Source organism: Magnolia sinica, chromosome 2 (assembly GCF_029962835.1).
Source record: "Magnolia sinica isolate HGM2019 chromosome 2, MsV1, whole genome shotgun sequence".
Classification (NCBI taxonomy): Eukaryota; Viridiplantae; Streptophyta; class Magnoliopsida; order Magnoliales; family Magnoliaceae; genus Magnolia; species Magnolia sinica.
In genome coordinates, this window is record NC_080574.1 from 40,433,793 (window position 1) to 40,455,071 (window position 21,279).

Genomic DNA, 21,279 nt, shown 5'->3' on the forward strand with positions numbered 1-21,279 from the left:
AAATACCCTTATCCTAACCTTCCAATAGGTATGGTTAGACCCATCAAAATAAGGTTGTCATGAGACAATCCTCCTCTCATAAGTAGATATTATTTTAAAGCTCTTACGGTTCTTACTATATATGGTTAAGTCCTTGAAAAGTAACCTGCTTTAATACCAATTGAAATTGCGTCGGCTGTTTAACACAATACCACACTACGCAGAAGCTTCCAGAGTTTAGAATTATGCTTAAGACTAGAGGGAGGTGAATTGTAATATCCCAAGTAAATTTTGGAGGTATATATATATATATATTTCCATTTTTCTACCAAATTAAAAACTTTTCCTATTGATGATCAAGGGTTGAATCAAGTGACCAAACACTTATCTCCCATGATCTAGAAGACCATGTCCTTTGGATAACATTTTTAACAGTTCCTTTGAAAATTTAACGGTTAGTTTTAAGCTTACGTGGTTCAGATCGATAATCCTAGTTTGACAATCCAACAAACAAACCATCTTAAATTTGGGATAGATGATCCTGATGGTCAATCTGATCATCAATCCCAGTTATCATGCTTTTCGAAAAAAAAAAAAAGTACCCAAAATTAAATATTGATTATACTAAATTATTGTTTTGACCTATTTTTATATAAACAATCTTAACAGTTTATATTAAAGTTTGTTTGATCAAATGGTTATAATTTGTCCAATTGGTTTGATATTTACTTGCTTACCCAACAAATGTGCATTGGACCTACTAAATAATCTAGATCAATGAATTAGATTGTTCCAGTGTCCCAGGATATTCAAAGGTTTCTACAAAGATATTTTAGCGTGTATTATACCAATCGTAAAAAAACAACATTTCAATTTCTAGTAATTTATATAATTATTTTCAACTGAAATTTTCTGAATACGTGTCGAGAAACTGCTAAAAATCTTAAAATCTCGTGAGAAATTTCACCAACCGAGAAATTGCCGATGAGGAGATATTGTCACTGTAGCAGGCACCTGCGCCGCAACAAGGCACAGGTCGTTAATACATGACACGTGTAAAACTTTATATGCAGGCGTACAGAGAATCATACAGCGTCAGAGTATCAAATAACTAGTTTGATAGCGTGGAAAATTATATGCAGGCACTTGAAATTACTTAGAAATTGCATGGAAAATTATAAACGTAAAACTATGCTTATTTGAGTTGCTGACTATTGGTTTTATGGACATATATTGGACGGTTAAAAATGAAAAATATCCAACGGTCTTGTTCAACAAATAGGTGTCCATCAATCAGTCATTAAGACTATTCATTCAATCATTCTGGATTTTGAGACTGTGACCTATGTACAGTGATTTCAACAATTTAACGGTTTAGTTTGAGTTAATGCATTTTAAAATGTGTATGAAGCACCGTACTCTGCCTGAGTATCAAATACCTCGCCGAGATATAACTCCAGGTACGCAGATTAGCTACTGAACTCGACAGTAGCAGTCTGGATGCTGAAATGATGTCACTACATTAGGGGCCCCACCATGACGTAAGTGTTGTATCCATTTGGAGAAATAATTATAAGGCATGATCCGTAAGTATTGTATCCATTTGGAGAAATCATTACGAGGCATGATCCAAATAATAAGCAGATCAAAAGCTAAAGTGGATCATTAGAAAAAATAGTTGGAATTGTACGCCTACCGTTAAAAATTTTCCCAGGGAAGTTTTGGATCAGGCTAATATTTATGTTTTCCTTTACTCCATGTCTGTTTTAACTTATAAACAAGTTAGATCTTAAATAAAAAACATAGTTAACCCTAGGAAGGTTTCAATGGTGGGTGTCACAGTCCCAATCTTTTCTTTGATGGGTCCACTTGAACTTTGGATCTGCCTCATTCTCTAGAACATGCCCTAAAATTATCTCTCCAAAATGTATGAATGGTGTGGATACAACACATATGGTGGGCCCAAAGAACGTGGTGACGTCACTTCGGTAGCTAGACTCGCAACCGTCGGGCTTCAGGAGCTAATCCGCGTCCCAATTCCAGTGGCCGGAACGGAGTGTAATGAAATGGAAATCTACACGAGTATAATGTGCTTCTTAGCACACAATTCGTTAAATTGTGGCAATACATGCACCATAAACTTGGATACATGCACTCCAATCTGGACCTTCCAAATTATCATCCTTACTGGGAATGGAAGTCAATGTGGAAAGCACACTTTCTGAACCATCCTAACCGTCTGATTGATGGCCATCAAATGAACTCTAACATCCCAGTGATTTGCTCAAAATTAATTGGAGAAATCAGATAGTTAAGATTGTCCATTCAGCTCTAATTTCCATCCATGTGTAGTTCACAGTGGGGATCATGATTTGGATGGTCCGGATTGGCCTGCATAGACGGTGGATTGATGGCCTGGGTTTAATGAGTTGTGACAAACTCATACTGTTTCGAGCCGACAAAATAATAAAACGAAGAGGAACCACCTTTCATGCATTGCTATACAGTAGCACAACTTCGTACTTCACCAAAAGCAGAATTCGTATAAGTGGGGAAGGGGCAACGGTCCAATGATCCAAACCGTTGAAATGATGAACCCCACCATGGATATCTGATTGGAGGAAAAACATTTAGAATGGAAGATCCATTTATCGAATACCTGACCTTTTCTGGTTGAATCTGAACTGTTGCTGTATTTTCTTTCTAAATCTTCATCTTTTGACCACGTATTGAGTGGCTACTATCTTCCCATCAAGGAGAAATCGAGTTCATGGGCCATCTAAAGTGGGGACCACAATACCATCCGTTTCGATCGTTGAAGCATGGCCCCAAATCGGATACCCGAACCCGAGCTCTATGTAATACCCATTCAATGCTCGGGAGTCGGGAAGGAAATCCTAACCACAGAATGTATAAAGTGGGGGCCATATTTGAGTGATCTGAAACGTTGATATGGTGGGCCCACCATGGATGGCCGACGAACCAAAAACTCCTACAGATTGAAAGATCCTAACCGCAGAATGTCTATAATGTTAGTAGTCGGATCGAAAATATTGCTGCGTTCTATTTCTTAATAGGGTTTAGATTAATCCAATCCAGAGGAGTTTATTGCATGGGAAATCCCTATTGAGGCCCACCATACTGAACGTCTCCGATGACTTAGATGGCCCCACACGTGTACAATTGCAAGTCGGAACAGTAGTGAAAGAACATTGAGATTGAGGATATTCCATACCTCTCTCTTTTCTTAAATAAAGCCCAGTGGCCTTTCTCTACTCCTCCACTTCCATCTTCTTCCCTCTTTCACCACCTTTGATAACATTCTCATTCCAGGTAAATTGTACATACATAACATACATACATACATACATACATGCAGATATGAAGAAAACTTCTTATTCTTTTTCCTTCTCCTTCTTCACTTCCTTCAAATGAAGAAAGCTGCTTTAAGAAGCACTTCCTCTCCTTGGAGATGATTCTCTGATGGAAATTTACGAATTTCCCATCTGGGTTTTCTTCTCCAGCAGATTTTCTTCTAGAAATTCGTTTTAAAAAAAATACATTTCCATTTTTCTTGGCAGAATTTCTGCTGAAAATTTCCATTTCTTGATGCATTTCTGTTTTGTTAATTTTTTCATCTCCTCCATCTGGGTTTTTCTCCTACCGATTTTCTACTGAAAATTTCCATGTTATCGATGAAATTTCTGCTGAAGGTTTCTGTTTTCGATGGGTTCTTCTCTGTTTTTCATTCTGGGATTTCTGTCCAACCAATTTTCTGCTGACAAAAGTTTCATTTCCCTTCTGTTTTTTTTTTTTCCTTCTCCAATCGATTTTATCTGGACTTTCCATTTTCCCCGTCCGGGTTTTCTTTCTGCTTCAAATTTCCAATTTTCCCATCTGGGTTTTCTTTTTCCTGCTGATGTTTGGCTGATAATTACCATTTTTTATCATCTGAATTTTCTATGGAGCTGATCAGGAGCTTCCATGTCTATCAATACATAGATGGAAAACAGTAACGTGTGGAGAGACAGAGAGTTCATGTTCTATCCAAGTTCTTATGTGGAGATAGTAGCACATCCACTTCCGAATTATTGAGGTCACAACCGTTGGAGCTTGTTGAAGGGCTGCTGATTGGTCTGTGGCTCTGCATCCTCGAATTTGACACCAACCGCCCGATTGGTTTGGCTCTGGAACTTTCCTCACACAATTTTAAGTTACTCTTCTTCTTGCAGGTCAAATTGGGAAGAGATTTTTTTTTTTTCCTAGAAATTCTGTAATGATGTGTGCTTTGTGGTTTGTCACTCGTGATCAGGATGGCTTTGTCTGTGGCACTATGATGATGGGCCATAGTGCAGCTACAAGATGATCATGCTCCAATTGTTGTGAGTTTTGCCCATTGAATGTGGCTGTTACTCACTTTTCTTGCTTAACTTAATGTTGACCATTCATTTCCAGATCACTGCTCAGATGGCTATGATGGTCTGATTGTGTTGACACAATGGAGCACCAACTCAATGGGCCTGATCACTGTATGCCTGAATGTATATGGTTGAGATGTTTGGTGCTTCATGGAACTCCATGAAGTGCATTTCAATAGTAGGATTCCCTTTTCCCAACTAGGCATCACTTGTTTTTTTGCTGATGGTTTAGTGAGGTATTCATGGTTTTCATCAAATAGGTGTCATAATTTATTATTATTATTTTTTTTAAATTACAAATTTCTATCATTGGGTATGTTTATTGAAATACTGTGATTTTGCATGTCATGCTAAAATTTCAAATTTCTTAGACATTTTCATTTGATTCAAAAAATATTTCATTGCTATTTGAGGAGAGAATGCAAGAAGAGAACCAGCAATTACATTAGGAGAGTGACATATCAGCACATTATCATTAACAAGGACTTTTTATTTTATTTTTAAATTCAGGACAGGAAGGTTTTGTTGTAGCATCACTTTTTTAATTCAACTTTTTTTCGAATGGCACATTAGTTATTCAACTTCAACCCCGAGGTCTCAAATAGGATTTGAAAAACGGTCTGCTTGCCTGTGGTAGTTGAATTCACCTTCTGGAGATGATTCGTTTTGGTTTGCATGCGGCACCAGTGAAATTAAAGATGGTACTCTATTGTGATATGATTAACTATTGCCAAGAATTTCAATCTTCTATTGTTTCATGAAGCATTGTTTGAAAATTCAAGCCCAATGTGGAAAACACTTAGAGGTTTTTCATCACTGAGTCAATGGAAAATGCCTCACTTGGACCCAGTTGAACCAAGTCAAGTTGGCCAAATTTTGCACTGAGTAATGCAATTTTAAATATTGACCCAAAGCATTGATTGTTATGGTGGTATTCTAATTCTACTTTCTAACCATGTATCCTTTTAAGCTTCTTAATGTTTGTGTTATCGGGAGGCATAGGTAGATGACTGTTATATTAGTTGCAATCATGGGTTCTACCAAGCTCAATTTGTATGGAGAGAAAACAAAGATGAATCTACCAATGAAACCATGTAAAAGAAGAGAGAAACAACAAAAAGGGTTTTTATCCATCATCATCTAAGTCTTATCCCAACTAATTGGGGTTGGCTACATGAATCCTTTTATGCAGTTCCACTCTATCAAGAGCCATAATTTTAGTTGGACCATAGGTCATCAAGTCTTTTCTTTCTACTCCACCCACATCTTTTGGGCCTTCTCCTTGCCCTTCTAGATCCTTCAACCTGTACCAACTCATTCCTTCTAACCGGCACAGTTCTTAGATTCCGTTGCACATGACCAAACCATCTAAATCTACTTTCCCTCATTTCATTAGTTATTACCTATTGGTGGGTGATATTCCTAAGTTCCCTTGAATTTATCCATTTCTAATTCTATCATTCCTTCTCTTACCACTCATCCATCGCAACATCCTCATTTTATCTACACTCATCTTATTAACATGTTGTTCCTTAATTGCCCAACATTCTAAAACGGGATCTCCATCCTGGAGCAAAAGCCAGCGTAAACTTCAATTGGTTGAATGAAAAGCCATTCCTCACAATAACCCAAATAAATGAAGGACAGAACCAATGTTATCATAATCGTACGATTCACGATATGAATCCTATGATTCATATCGAATCATATGGATGTACGATTCAAAATTGTACCCCCAAATTGTAAATCCCAAATAATTGTATGATAATCATACGAATTGTATGAATCATACGATAATCGTTGATTACATAAATGCGCCAAAAAAATAATCTTAAAAATCAAAAAATTCAATTTTTCTTTAATTTGAGAGAGAGAGAGAGAGAGAGAGAGAGAGAGTATTCACAATGGATTCGGATGCCAGTTTTTCTAACATGATTCTACACTCAAGAAAGGTACAAATGGGATGGTGTTCTTTTACAGAGTTTTCCATACTATTATAAGAGCATGCCCATTCGTATGATTTATCAAAAGATTCAAAACATTATCGTAGGTTGCAATGCATAAACTTGTTTTGTTGGGTGGAATCTTAGTTGTAGGATTGTTCTAGCAGGGTGCAGCTCCCACTTCAACCCACTCTTCGGACTCACACCACCACTCTCCTCACACTTGCTTCTTAGACCTTTACACTCGGTATTGCTAATATCTTAAAACTGATGCCGTGTCGCTCCATCACCCTCCTACTTACTCTCATGCTTTTTGACTGAGGGTGAAATTAATCTGTGCATTCTGTGTATGTAATTTAGTTCTTTGAACTTGTTCTGCCAAGTATTTTCTATGGAGTAACATTGAGGTATAGAGATACTTCCATTATAGATTTCCTCTCTAAGCTAACAAAACATTGGGATTCTTCCCAAACTTATGCGCGTGTTTATGCTCATGGGTCATCCATTGTATGCTAGGATCAATTGTTCAAAAAAATAGGGTACACTCTATGTAGGTCTACTATTTTTTTTTATTTTTTATTTTTGTACAAGAAATATCCTAAATTAAGAAAGTGAAATCTAAGTGGTTACCTTGATATTCTCACTACTTTGTTAAAATTGGAAATCACAACTGTTCAAACAATTATCTGCATATTGTGATAATTATCATCAACCACCAAGATACATGTTTGTCCATAAAACTGTTTATTTAATTTTCAGAAATCCGAAATTGAGATTGATACCGACTTTCACCAGCGATCTTCAGAAGGTTTTCCACATAAGGTGCAGAAAAGAAAAAGAAAGCTAGCACAATTGGCTCCCAAGGAAATGTGTAGAGAAAACGAATATAACTCTTACCACTCAACCATTGTTGCACGAGGATTATCGGGCAATCAACAAATTGACCAAAGTGTACCAGGTTGGGAATCCTTTCTACAATATTTTTCTTTTTTAGAATTGCATAATACCCATAGTTTTTCTACCACTCTCCAAGAAATGGTGAAACCTTGTTCTCTCAAAATATCTGTCCAGTGTTACTTTGTGGTTTCACCATGTGCCTCCAAGAATGGCGCTATTATCTTTTGGGCACTTGACAGGCTAGACATCATTATTATACTACATACATAGAAGCTAAAGAGCCGCATACTTGATGTTGAAGAGTTAAAGTTGGTCTAGAACGGTTATACCCTGCCCTGCTCTTGGAAAATCCCCAATATGTAGTGTTACCCAGTACTCTGTAGAGTACTCAGCAACATAATATACTTTTCACTTATGGGTATCTTCCTATGCTTTTCTTTTCCTATAGTTGTCAAGCAACTATATTCTAAATTTAAGCAAGGCCTGTTAAAGTACCAAAATAGTCAGTAATCATTGGGTGACAGAAGTCGAGGCATTATGGGAAGATCCTCACCTTTTTTCCATTTCCTTTTGCGGAAGGGGTAGCAGTGGATGAGATGTTCTATTGGATCTCCCTTGGTCAGACCGAACCTTGCCGGCTTAAACTCTTTCTCAATGAAATTAGATGTTTTTGTTTGAGGATAAAATTTCATTTTCCTTGTGGGAAGGAAAACCAATGTGGTGGCCATGGACCTTTCTAGGGAGGGTGCCAGGCGTTGTGTGTTAGTGTTGGGGTATTAAGCCTTCGTAAATCTTTTCTTCATTATGAAGTTCTTGTTCTTCATCCAAAAAAAAAACAAAAACAAAAAAAAAGTTGTCCTTGATGCTGGAAGTCTAACAATTTTTCTGTATTAAATATCATTCTTTTGATTTTGTCAAATGGAAGAACAAATCCCTTTCCCAATGCAAACAATTAGTGACTATCATTGTTGAAACTGTGGTTGCTTTTATTTCCCAACAACATATTTTAAAATTGTTTTAATAACCAACTTCATTTTTAAAAAAAGTTCAGTATTACGAACTCTTTTCTCGAAAAGAGTTGGGGAGTTTTTCGCTTGCAAATATGCTAAAAGAAAAGCCTTTTATTTGCACACGCATGTACATCAAAATGTGAATTGTTAGTTATTTTTTCTGTAAGCATTCTCATACACACCTGATGAGTGGAATGGCCTGATTTACGGGCTAGGGCATGTTGATGGTGGGGCCCACTTGACTTGCCCTGGATCCTTCACATGCAAGCCCTGGTAGCTGGGCTCTTTACTCTGTCGCAGAAGGTATGTTTATTTAACAAATTCATTCAAGATAAACAAATGAACCCTGATTCTATAGAACTCAGGCATTCTAGAAGCACTAGTCCGTTCAAACCATTTCTTGGAAAATGTGGTGAAGCATGTGGGTATCCTTTTGGAGGTTTTTCTCTTGTGATTATAGTCATCTTCTTATAGTTTGAATGAAAGACAGCAGAGATTGTGGTGAAGAAGAAGAAGAGGGCAGCAACACAGCATGTAGCTAGCATCGCTCTAACCGATCTTGCTAAATACTTCGGTCTTCCAATCACAGAGGCATCAAGAAATCTGAAGGTTGGACTTACGGTACTCAAGAGGAAATGCAGAGAATTTGGCATTCCTCGTTGGCCACATAGGAAGATCAAATCCCTCGACACTCTCATACATGATCTCCAGGTACTAGTCTCTTCTTTCCTCCTCACCCATCAGGTTGCATTCTATTTTGATTTCTTGGTAATGGCTCAAAATTCTCCACATTCAATGTCATCTTTCATCCGTTATTTATACACTGGTATTAGTTCTTACTATTCTTGTTTGAACATCTTAAGATGTCAATGATTAATTACAAGTTTAGGGATTCCATTTTTTTTCTTTTCAAGAATGAGGTCAATATGGCCATTTCACATGTGGCTGATAAACTCTCTAGGCTCACTATAATAATGAAAAAAAAATCTGTTATGGTATTTATTTTTATTGCTTTGTCGTTATTTCTTGATTGTTAAAAAGAACTCAGTGATATCGTTGCAAAATTGGGAAACTATGTTTATGGTATGCTTCTATTAGACTTTCAGTATTGGTAAAATCAATGTTGTCAAATCGGATACACGGTTTTTTGCGACCGCATATGCTTGTGCACACATGGGATTGCACAATCACATATGCTGTCACATTTTTATTTTTATTTTTGAATTTTTAAAAAAAAAAAATTCAAAATGAGGGAAAATCTTTTTTATTTATTTATTTAAATGTAAATAAATATAATTACTAGTATATTACAACAATCAACATTCAACAATATAGTTAACAAAAAAATCAATATGCTATTTATTGTACAAATACAATTTACAAGTAATCAAGTTACATCTTAATGTTTATTATTTAATATTTATACACTACTTACAAAATAATACTAATAGTCTAAATGCCTAATACCATGTACATTGATCCACTTGCCATTGTGGCATGATCACCACTATCATCATCATCATTGTCGTCATCATCACAGTCATCTCCTTCTTCCACGTATACTTCATCTTCTTTTATTTCTTCATTGTCTGCATGCACTAGTAATTCATCAACATCCAATGGTTGATCTTCAACTTGATCATCTCCTTCTTCTATCTCCTCAATCTCTTCCACCAACTGACTGGTATTGCTTGTCCCCTCTCCCTTGCCTTCAAGCAGAAGTACCTTCTTCAGGTGCTGATCTGAATGCGACATCTTCAACTTGGGCCTATGTAAGCTCCTCGCCAACAAAGATTGGGTCCTTCGTTTCTACGAGCCACTTATTATTTGCATCTAGCTCATTTAAGCAAATATGGTCATAGAAATCAAGTTTTTCTTGCCTAGCTTGTAATATTTCTCACAGCTTTTGATAGTATTGGACAAACACCAAGTCATTGAGCTTCTTTTGTTCAAGGCAATTCCTTTTTTTTGTGTGAATTTTATGAACGAAATTGTATTAACTTACTTAGACTTGGACTTATTTTTATAACTTATAAGTTATAACTTTTAACTCCTGAACTATAACATTTTCCAAACTTACTGCCTTGAAAGTGCTCCAGTTGTGCTCACAACCACTAGCAAAATGCATGAGTCCAAGAATTCTCATGGTCAGCTTCTTTATATTTGGATCCTTCTTGTTCGGGTCCACTTTATAGGCTAGTCAACTAAAAAAAATAGTTTTAAGTTAGGCTTTGTAGATTATAAAAAACTATCTGTAGGAGTCTAAGACATTCATACGATGATTATATCTCTTGAGAATATGCCTTCACTCTTCGTATAAAAGTCTAGTAGAGCTGAGATCACGTCCTGTTGTTCTTTATATGGAACCATTCTTTCCAACACGTTAATAAATCCAACCAAATGCATAGTCTGTCATTCTATCGAATCAGAGGAAGCAAATAGATAGGTTGGGTTGAGTATGTAGGCAGCCAAATACAATGGAGATGACATTTGGCTGCCCCGTCTTCTATCTATAATATTTAAAGTGGGCTTGTAATCACATGCTTTGTTAAAATGGTCCATGATTTTATTTCTTTCCCTCCCATTGGTGGTTTCTCATCTCCTTCCACTAATCACAACATAGTGACTAAGAGTTTAGACGTTTTTAGTACGTTTATCACTTATATCCAAAAAATTTTTAAAAGGATGGTTTGTTGGACTAGCTTCCCTTCAGCTTTCTTTTGACTAATGCTCATTTGTCTAATCGCCAACACTCCAAAGTTTCTAAGTTCGGATTTTTTTAATGCAATATGTGTGGTGTTAAGAAGGCTGTAGCGAAACGGGTGACTGTTGGATGTAGGAAGTTACACCCAATGTGTTTTCTTATTTGATGGAGAAAAAGGGTGTTCTAGCATTTGTAATCACTTTTAAGAATAACCTACCTATATCTTTTAGCATAAGATCAACATAATGGGCCACACAATGAGTCCAAAATAAATGGCGCCTCTTCTCTGTAAAAAGACGACCGGTGGCTACATACGAAGTTGTGTTGCCTGTGATTACCTGGACAAGTATTCCTCTCCCACTTCCCAGCTACACTATCTAGTAATTTAAAAAAGTAATCTACCATATAAGGATGACCCAATGCATCCATAGACTTCAATAACATTGTCCTAGTTGGACAATTTATTAGAAAGTTTATTGGAGTCCAAGTAGATTTATCAATCTATCCATCGGCCATGAGTGTACAACCATATATTTTCCATGATTTCTTATATTTGGCTATGAAAGATAGTGTATAATCATTATCGACTTCGAGGCATGTCTCCCTCATTTCATGATATGAATGAGGTTTAAGCCCAGGTCCAAATTAACCTATTGCCCCAACCATAACTTTAAAGTTTTTCAACTTAATAATGTTGAAAGCAACACCAGCTTGGTATAACTACTTAGCGATATATTGAATCATGATTTTCCTATCTTTTTGTTTATATCAGTTTTCTAATGTGGCCTGAGTGGGTTCTTTACCTTGATCCCTTTGATTGACCACATCCTCGGGGTGTGGTCTACATCATCTATCTATGGTGCCATGTCTATGAGCTCTTTTCAAGGTCGGTGGTCTAGGTCAGCCTATCAATGTAGGGGGGGATAGGGCTAGCTTCATCCACATCAATTACATTTATATTCTTATATGCTTCTTGTGCCATAAATTCCTCTTGAAGTACGACATTATCACATTTCTTTTTTGTTTGTTTATCCATGTACTCCACAATTTTCCTTCGGATTTCTAGAGTAATTTTGGGACATGCTCTTGTATTTGATCCCAATGTATGTACAAGGTGTTGCTTGTGTTGCGCAATGCCGCCAAAACTCACATACCCACATAAGTCACATACTACGTGGGTCTTTTTCGTAGCACTACGATAGTGCTCGTACTTCCAACCCGACCCGAGTTGTTTGACTTGGGTTTCAAAGAAGAAGATTAGGAAGAAGAAGACATCGTGATTTCTTCTTGTTAGTTGTAAAAACTAAAGACTGAATTAAATATTAGAGAATAAATGGGAGAGAAGGAGAGAGTTACACACTTACACTTGTAGAGTTGTAGTTGTAGTTGTAGATGAGAGAGAGAGAGAGAGAGAGAGAGAGAGAGAGAGAGAGAGAGTGCTTGGATCTTCCTCGAATGAACATAAAATCTAGAAAGAGAGAAATGTAGAATGCTTGGATCTTCCTTGAATGAACGTAGAATTTAGAATCTTCCTTGAGTCTTGCTTTAATCTTGTAGAGAAGTAAGAACTTGGAAGTTGGAACTTGGTTGGAACTAGGTGTAGACTCAAGAATTTGGAGAATGGTTTTTTGTATTTCTTCAACCCAAAGGTGGGTTTAAATAACCACTCTACAATACTATACGAGGAAACTTATTTAGAGCCTATCTATACATTATATATTACAACTACTAACCCATACATAATCCCATATACACAATATTCTCACACCCCCCCTCAAACTGATCTGGGATAATGAACCAATATCAGTTTGCCACGAAGAAACCTATGACGGGATGAAGTCATAGTTTTGGTGAATAAATCAGCAAGTTGTAGCTCTGATGTCAGATGAGGAAGAGAAATGATTCCAGCTGTGTATTTTTCTCTCACAAAGTGGCAGTCAACTTCAATTGTGTTTAGTCACTCATGAAATACTGGATTAGAAGCCAACTGAATTGCACTGAGATTGTCAGCATATAATGGAGTCGGCAAAGACAAATGAATCCCTGTGCTTCATGAAATAAATCCAAGTGTGCCTTGAAAAGTCATCTACAAATATGATGTAATACAACAAACCACCGGGAGCCATAATGGGAGATGGACCCCAAACATCAGTATGAATGAGATCAAATAGATTCTAAGCACGAGAGTTGCTCAATGAAAATGGCAATGCAGTAGATTTACACACTTTGCAATTAACACAGTTCATATTAATGGAAATGGGAATAATATTGATTTCATCATTTAAAAGACCAGATCTAAATAAGAAAATCATATTTTTAGAATTTGGATACTCTAAACGACTATGCCAAAGTTTCCAGCATTTATCAGCAAAAGAAATATCATGAGAAGATGGAAGAAAGAAACAACGCGATGAGACAACTTCGAGATCGAACTCCAAAATAAATAACCTTCCTCTCTTATGGTCCTTCCCAATCAGCTTCCCTGCTTCCAGATCCTGTATGAAACAACTAGATTGATAAAACAAAACCAAACAATTATTTTCTACTAGTTGAGCAACCGAAATCAAGTTAGCAGATAATTTAGGAACATAAAACGCTTTACGAATGAAGAACTTATGAGATGATGAAGGTGAGACTTTCAATGACCCGATATGAGAGATAGGTAAATGGTTTTCATCCGCAGTGGAGATGGAACCCATTCCTTTATAGGGGACACAATCAGTTAGACAAGAAAGGTCTCTAGTCATATGATTACATGCCCCTGAGTCAATATACCAAAGATTTATAGGATTAATATTACCTATTGAACCTGAAGAACTCATCGCTTGAAGGATTTGCTGAATTTGTTTTGGGGAAAGTAGAGTAGGCTGCACTGATGGGGCCATAGATGAAGAGTTAGGCTTCTTAGCAGAGGAAGCTAGAAATGCACGTCCACGTCGCTGGTAGTGAGGAGATAGGGGAGGGAGAGTTGGGCAATTGACTATATTATGTCCTTCTTGTTTGCAGTAGTGACAAAACAAAGTACTTGGTCCAGAGGGTTTCAAATTTGCTTTCTTGTTGGGACAATGAATAGCCACATGACCAAATCCATTACATTCAAAACATTTAACTTTCGACATGTCTCGTGACTTTCCTGAATAATTGCGAGTAATGTATGCAACATCAAGAACAACCTCTCTCATGGAAGCAAGGGTTTTCAAACGTCTCTTCTGCCATCAAATCAGATAGAGTTGCCTCAAGACATGGAAGTTGAGGTCGGTTCATCAGAGCGGTTCGGGTTGCTTCAAACTCTGGACGGAGTTTATACAAAAATTGTATCAATTTATTTGTGTCGCGAAGTATCTTTACTGTTTCTACCACCGCAGCGGGAATAACTGGATCCATAAGTTGAATCTCATGCCAAAGGGAGGTAAGTTTAGAATAAAAATCTTGTATACTCAGAGCTCATTGTTCTAATTTTGACAACTCATACTCTACTTGATAGCGACGAGCATGATTTGATTGTTGATAACACATTTTCAAGTAAGCCCATATTTCGGATGCAGACTCGAATGATATGAGGTTAATTGCAATGTGGCTCTCAACACTGTTAAGGATCCAAATGACCACCTTCGAATTAGTTGTGGTCCAAGATAGGAGTTCCTTTTCATCTTTTGGTTTGCCCATAGAACCATTTATATAGCTGTAGAGGCTCTTTCCTGCTAAAAAATGCTTCGAAATTGCCACAGGGAAAATTTTTTCTCATCCAACTGAACATGGATGGTTTTGATCTTATCGGAGGGATTTATAGATGGCATAAGAAAGAAAAACCATGAAGAAGAAATGTACCACTAATTTCTGGGTGAGAAAAATTGGATTTGACGAGCAGAGGTAGAGCCGCTGTCGTCGATGGAGAATAATCGACTTGAAGGGTTCAACAGATCTCAGATCAATGGATCCAAATGTGAAGATAGAGGTAGTGAGCCAGAGATGGGTTTCAATGGATATGAGAAATTGGGAGCTGCTGCTGAATCTGCTACAATGGATCTGGAGGGGCCGCCGAAATCAATGGGGGCCACCGGAATTGATGGGAGCCGATGGAATCTTGATGGGGGCTGCCGGAATTGATGGGGGCCACTAGAATCTCGATGTGGGAGCACCGGAATCGATGATGGGCTGCCGGAATCAATGGAGGAGCGCCGGTCGTGCGGCAGATTCAAAAACCTCACTCTAATACTGTGCAAACTCAAGAATTTGGAAAATGTTTTTTTGTATTTCTTCAACCCAAAGGTGGGTTTAAATAACCACTCTACAAGACTATACAAGGAAGCTTATTTAGAGCTTCTCTATACATAGTATATTACAGCTAATAACCCATACACAATCCCATATACACAATATTCTCACACTAGGAACTGTGTAAGAGAGAGATTAGAACTTGGAAGTAAGAGTTTAGGGAGTACGAAGAGTAAAAGAGTGTTCAGAGTGATAATGTTGCAAATGGAGGAGGTTTGGGTACCTTTTTATAGGCAAAAAGTGGTTTTTTTTTTTGCACAAAAAAAAAAAGAAAAAGAAAAAAAGGAGTGCCAATGGACAGATTTCTGACCATTGGCAGATACGCCATTGCATATGCCATATGCAATCGATTTCATATCTTCGCATTTTCTACACTGCGATCGCATATAGCATATGCGATCTGCATTTGTAAAATCACCTATGTGAATATGCGATCACATTTCATTAAAATCATTCCACATTTTAAATATGCTCCCCCCCCCTCTTTTCGAAGAGTAGGGAGAACCTAAAAAGGAACAAAACCACAAGCGGGGCAAAGAGGCTCCCTCAATAACAGAGGGCAGGGAGCACCCTTTCTTAGCAAAATCATTAGCCACCCCATTCGCCTCTCTTTTGACATGATTAAAAGAAATCGAGCTAGTTTCTCTCAATTCCCAAATTTCCTCCAACCAATTGGCCAACCGCCATGGGTGAGTCTTCTCTTCTTTTTTTGTTATTTGGGTAAAGGTAATAGGTCTAGGTCCCATATTCACTCGACACCCACAATATCGATGTTTAACTTTTTATTATTAACTTGTTCTTCTAAATATCCTTTTATTATTGTTTATTATAGTTCTACAGTTTTAAATTATTATAAAATAACATATTCGGGTATGGTCAAGCTCTATCCAACACGGATGCCATCCCACATCCATACCAATGACTGGTCACACATGAATTCGCTAAGGGATTTGAAGGATCTAGGCATCATACCCTTTCTCCCCATATTTCCAGAAAGATGCTATGAAATGAGTTTTCCAAGGAGAAGAACAAAAGATTTCCATTGGAGAACTTAATGAACTGTTATTATTGACAACAGCAAAAGCAAAAAAGAATTTGAGCGTACATGAACTAATGGGCTCTCATACGAGCACATCTTGTGAGACCTATATTGTCATTATAGAACACATGACTCGAGAGTAAATCAAGCCATATTTGCCAGATAGTACTGCAATAGCCAAAGCCTGATCTTTGTAAAAGAAATCGATCTTGAGATTCCATTAACTACCATAACGGTATCAACAGTGACTAACTATATCGTCTTTATTTACAGTTTGAAGAGATCTCGTTTTTTTTTTTTTTTTAATAAAAAAAATAAAATTATTTAATAAGAAGTGGGTACTGGGATGATGTTGATTCTGTTTTTCTACACTTTGGCGTTGCATTGGTAGTTCAGTAGACAAAGCCTGCAACGGAATGAACAAGGCAACACACACACACACACACACAACACACGCACACACGCACGGACGCACAGGTCACACACACACACACACACACACACAGAGGTCTGACTGAGTCCAGTTTGACTTGGATGGGTCACATTTGACTCATCCAAGAAAAACCATGTTTGGGGCTCAGTGAATTCTCTTAGTGTGGCATTATTGGGATCAGCCATTGTGAGAATCCATCCCAGCCAGGTGGCAGCCTGGGATAGGATCTCACATTATGATGGTGCTGTGTTTGGTCTGTTGGCCAGATCAGGGCAAAACAAAAGGGATACACGCTTGTTATGAAATCCTTTTTCCATCTATAAAACCTAGAGTAATGGGTGAGTCGGAACACAAGAATATGGAGGCAAATCTCAGCCCTTGATATCACCAAGCCTGCCCCTCAGATTGTTATATTATTTTGATTACTTCATGGGTTCTGTAAGGGTATCGCACTTAGCTCAAGCAAATGCACTTACCCATCAAAGCTATAGGGTTGTGAATGTATCGCATGAGTCAGAAGAGACTTCACTATATATGAAATTTTACGGCCCAAATCATGTCAAGCAATGGATAGTTGTCTCTATACATTCGCATTTTCACTACTATCCATGCATGCATACACATGCACATACATAATAAATTTCACTCATACATGCATTCACTTAGGCATGCAAGCAAAACATAAAGAGGCAGGCTTTGGTGGCACTTGGCATATGTTGGTCCATGTGATGCACGCAGGCCATCCAATCCGTCCATCAGAAGCGTCATCTCATACCCAGGTGCTAAAAGTCAGCCTGATCAGACACCCAGGTGGGCCACAGCACGGAACAATGTGAGAGAGAATACCCACCCTTGGGTCACCTGAATTGCAAAACAGCTTGAGTTTTGTCCTTACCTTCATCCAGGCCCGATGAAGGATTGGAACAGCCTAGATTCTGTATACACAGTATGGTGGGCCCTCCACAGTTCACAAAAATCGAGGGTGGGCATTCCCTCCTAAATTTTACCCATGGTGTGGCCGACCTTATTTATGACTCATTCTTTGGGATCTGGGATAATGAGAGAATGCCCACCCTTGATTTAAAAAGGGGCCCACCTGAATTGCAAAACAGCTTGAGTTTTGTCATTACCATTCATCCAGGCCAGATGAAGGATCAGAACGGCCTAGATTCCATATACATGGCATGCGGGGCTCTGCAACAAATCGAGGGTGTGCGTTCCCTCCACCTGATTCACAGATCATCCTCCTTTTCAGGATCCGGGGGTAGGGTAACATGCACTGTTGCATCTCATGGAGCGGTTAGATTTCATTCTGCATCAGGTGGGCCACACAAATGCCTGTTACTACAGTAGCTCACAGTGAGTACCGATACCACTGCAGCACTCCCCCAAAATAAACGCATGCATTATGCAACTAGTCATGCATGTGCACGTGCGAACACAAACATACCTTCATAAATTGGAAAAAAAAAAAGAAAGAAAAGAAAAGGAAGAAGAAACAAAGAGAATTTACAGGAAGGATTTACTACAGGAAGAGGCGGAACGACAGGAGAGGGAGAACAAGGCAGCAGCCAGAGCAGTAATGAAAAGACAGAGAATGCTGGAGAGCGAGAAGGAAGGCATTGAGCGGAAGCCCTTCATGGAGATACAAAGCGAGACCAAGAGATTCAGGCAGGATGTTTTCAAGCGAAGGCACAGAGCCAGAGTCCTTAAAAACAACATGCACAAATCTGAAGTGCCAACGACGGTATGAAATAATTTGTAGTAGTAACAATAATAATGCAATCCTTATACATGTGACCAAAACTACCCATCATTTTAAAATCTGAAAAAAAAAAAAAAAAAACCCTGTTTCACTCAAATCTCAGCTTTCTGCTTCTAATGACAATAGAGTTGATTTAGGTGGATGGAATGCTAAATTCCCATTTGATCATACCCATCGTTTCGAAGTGCTGTTGTGAATGTTTACTGTTTTTTTTTTAAATTTTAATAACCAATATCAACCATGATCCTAGTAAACAAACTCTACACAATCATATTGATTGAGGTTTTGGTCATGGAGGGGATTTAAGGCCCACTGTGATGATGGTGATGATGATGGGACCATGACCTTGATGATTAAATTAATGATCAACCATGTCTTGTATAGGTAGAATTGGTATGTTATGTTGGTCCATGATGTACAACACAGTAGTTGATTTTGGTGTGGAAATTTGGAATGTTGGCCATGATTTTACCTGAGAGGATATACATGTTTTACTTTGATTTTCAGTTTGTACTGATGGGTCCGTTAGTTCAGTAAACCGGATCAGTGGTTTTTTTTTTTCTTTTCTTTTCTTTTTGTGGGTAGTTCCTTGAGCAGAGTTTCTTGGATCAGTGGTTATTTGGGTCCCACCATGGATGGATCATTCCCCAATATCTGCTGCATACTACAGTCATAGCTAGCTCAGTTAGTAACTTAAAAAGTGGTCCAGGATATAGTAATGGTCCACACTCAACTGAAAGAAAGAAAAATATAAAAAGGCTGAAGATTGGTGGCTAGATTCTTGCAGTAGTTCCAATGGGGGTGAGCATGGCTGTAATGCCTGTCCAACATTGGGACTGTGGGGCCCAGCTTGCAATGGTCTCAATTACTGAACCTTGGCCCAACTAGTACAGAGTGGAAATACAAAGCACATGGCACAGCTGTCAACAGGCTGGGTCGAGTGTCATGTTGCCCAAGCCCAACCTTAAATCGTCGAGGCTTGCCCAAGCCCATATCATGTCCACTTGTATTCATTTACATAACAACTTGAAGGTATAAAAATGCAAAAGGGCAAATATCCAAACACACTCTAATATAGAACATAAAGAGCCATAAAAATGCAAAAGGAGAATTGCATACATCCAAACACACTTTACATCAGAATTTCAGGTAATTTCATTTAAAAGTAAAATGAAAACATTTTAATTGCAATTCAAATGGGATTTATACATCTCACTTGGGCAATTTAAGTTGTTGCAAGTCTAAAAACCAAGTCACGTGAAAAGAAGTAAAGTTCAATCCATGCACATCTCACCAAAAAATCAAAAGAAATGGGGACATTCAACAATGGAATAGTAAAATAGACACCTGATAGATGGCTTTGATCTTGGACTTTGTATGTTTTTGCTAACACAAGTTCAGTGGACGACTGTATCATCTTATTGCTTGAGGAAAAAGGCATTTTGTTCATGAGAATGAAAATTTTGCTTAATTTATCAACTACTATGTGAAAGTAAATATTGTAAAAGTAGGTATATTATTTTAATTGTAGGAAAAATACCATATTACACCAGGAATTTTCTGGACTCGATTATCCAAACCCGGGTTAATCGGGTCCAAATCTTGCTAGGTTCAGGTCTTTCAAAGTGGGGTTGACCCCCTCCCTTTGACCCTACCAAAGATCTGTGGCGTTGAAGACTTTTCAATCTGACCATTTCTAGCATCTCCCACAGCACAGCTCATCATATTTATTGCATGTAATGGGGATCATGACCCGTTCAACACATTACCATCCTATAATTCCTCAATGTGACAGGCTATTTGCAAGGTTAGGACTATTCCATCATGAAGTTCGTGGAAATGGTTCATCAGCAGTGGGGCCAATGAGATGAAAATGATCTGTACCATTCAACGACCAGGTCCACTCTCTTCCATTGATTTATTTACACTATGTTATTTAAATAATGCGAATATTTTACCATTTTGAATATGTATGAATCATTGTGATTGATGAACGTTTGCATAGTCTATATAGGTGGCCGTAATTCATGGATATTGTATTGGACTTCGTGCATGTGGTTTACAGGGCTTAAAGTTTCTTATTTATGAGAGTTATGTTTACAACCGATCATGTGCTTGGGCAAGCACATTTACAAGGTTGTTATGATACTCTATGATTGTACATGTAGTGTAGACCTTGTCAAGCATAATTTTGGTTGGGTGCTCACTTCAGTTCATGAGTGTACATGACATTGGCAATGTTGGAGAATTGATGCGCTTTCCATCAGTGTGTGAATCAAACAAAAATATAAAGCCTATTCATAGGCATCGAAAATTTAATATTATAAAATAGAAAAAGTGTAAACCACACCATCAAATAATTTATGAAAGAAGGACCAAAGACTATCCTATTCCTATCCTAAAGGAGGAGTAGGAGGAGTCAATCTTCTTTGAATTTAAGATCGAGGAAAAGATAGGACAATGATACCATTCGGAAGAAGTCTTTTACAGAGGAAAACCCTGTTATGAATAAGCAGAGAGGAAAAATCTCCAGAGATTCCTATCTCATTATATTCCAGTGGCTCGACCGGTAACCAATGGCAAAAACTCCGTCGACCACGACGACTGAAACGACGCGACAAATCAAGACCCTGGAAAGCCCATCAAGGCCCCACATTCCATGGGTTAGGACCCTCGCCAAACCCCCCTCATGCGTCTCACATCACATGGGTACTGCCTCACACGAGTTACCCACCTCACATAGGCCACTCACCTCAAGTGTACCCCAGCATCCCACAGGCCACCCCACTCAAGTCCAGTGTGAAAATGCCCTTGCA

The 21,279-nt window shown here is 38.0% G+C and overlaps 1 protein-coding gene across 1 annotated transcript; it reads left to right on the top strand.

Moving 5' to 3' along the window:
- Positions 1 to 3,241: 3,241 nt before the first annotated feature.
- LOC131237011 (protein RKD5) lies at positions 3,242 to 18,755 on the top strand. The gene is made up of 4 exons (XM_058234618.1): positions 3,242 to 3,312; positions 7,100 to 7,298; positions 8,738 to 8,958; positions 18,230 to 18,755. The coding sequence occupies exons 2-4, from the start codon at positions 7,208 to 7,210 to the stop codon at positions 18,449 to 18,451; spliced, it is 534 nt and encodes a 177-aa protein (XP_058090601.1). The 5' UTR covers positions 3,242 to 3,312; positions 7,100 to 7,207; the 3' UTR covers positions 18,452 to 18,755.
- Positions 18,756 to 21,279: the final 2,524 nt, after the last annotated feature.

What these genes read in the sequence shown, in the direction of transcription:
- LOC131237011 (XM_058234618.1), top strand. Translation starts at nt 7,208, where the DNA reads ATGTGTAGAGAAAACGAATATAACTCTTACCACTCAACCATTGTTGCA. An exon ending in AATTGACCAAAGTGTACCAG is followed by an intron (nt 7,299 to 8,737) that starts GTTGGGAATCCT and finishes AATGAAAGACAG; the next exon opens with CAGAGATTGTGGTGAAGAAG. An exon ending in CTCTCATACATGATCTCCAG is followed by an intron (nt 8,959 to 18,229) that starts GTACTAGTCTCT and finishes GATTTACTACAG; the next exon opens with GAAGAGGCGGAACGACAGGA.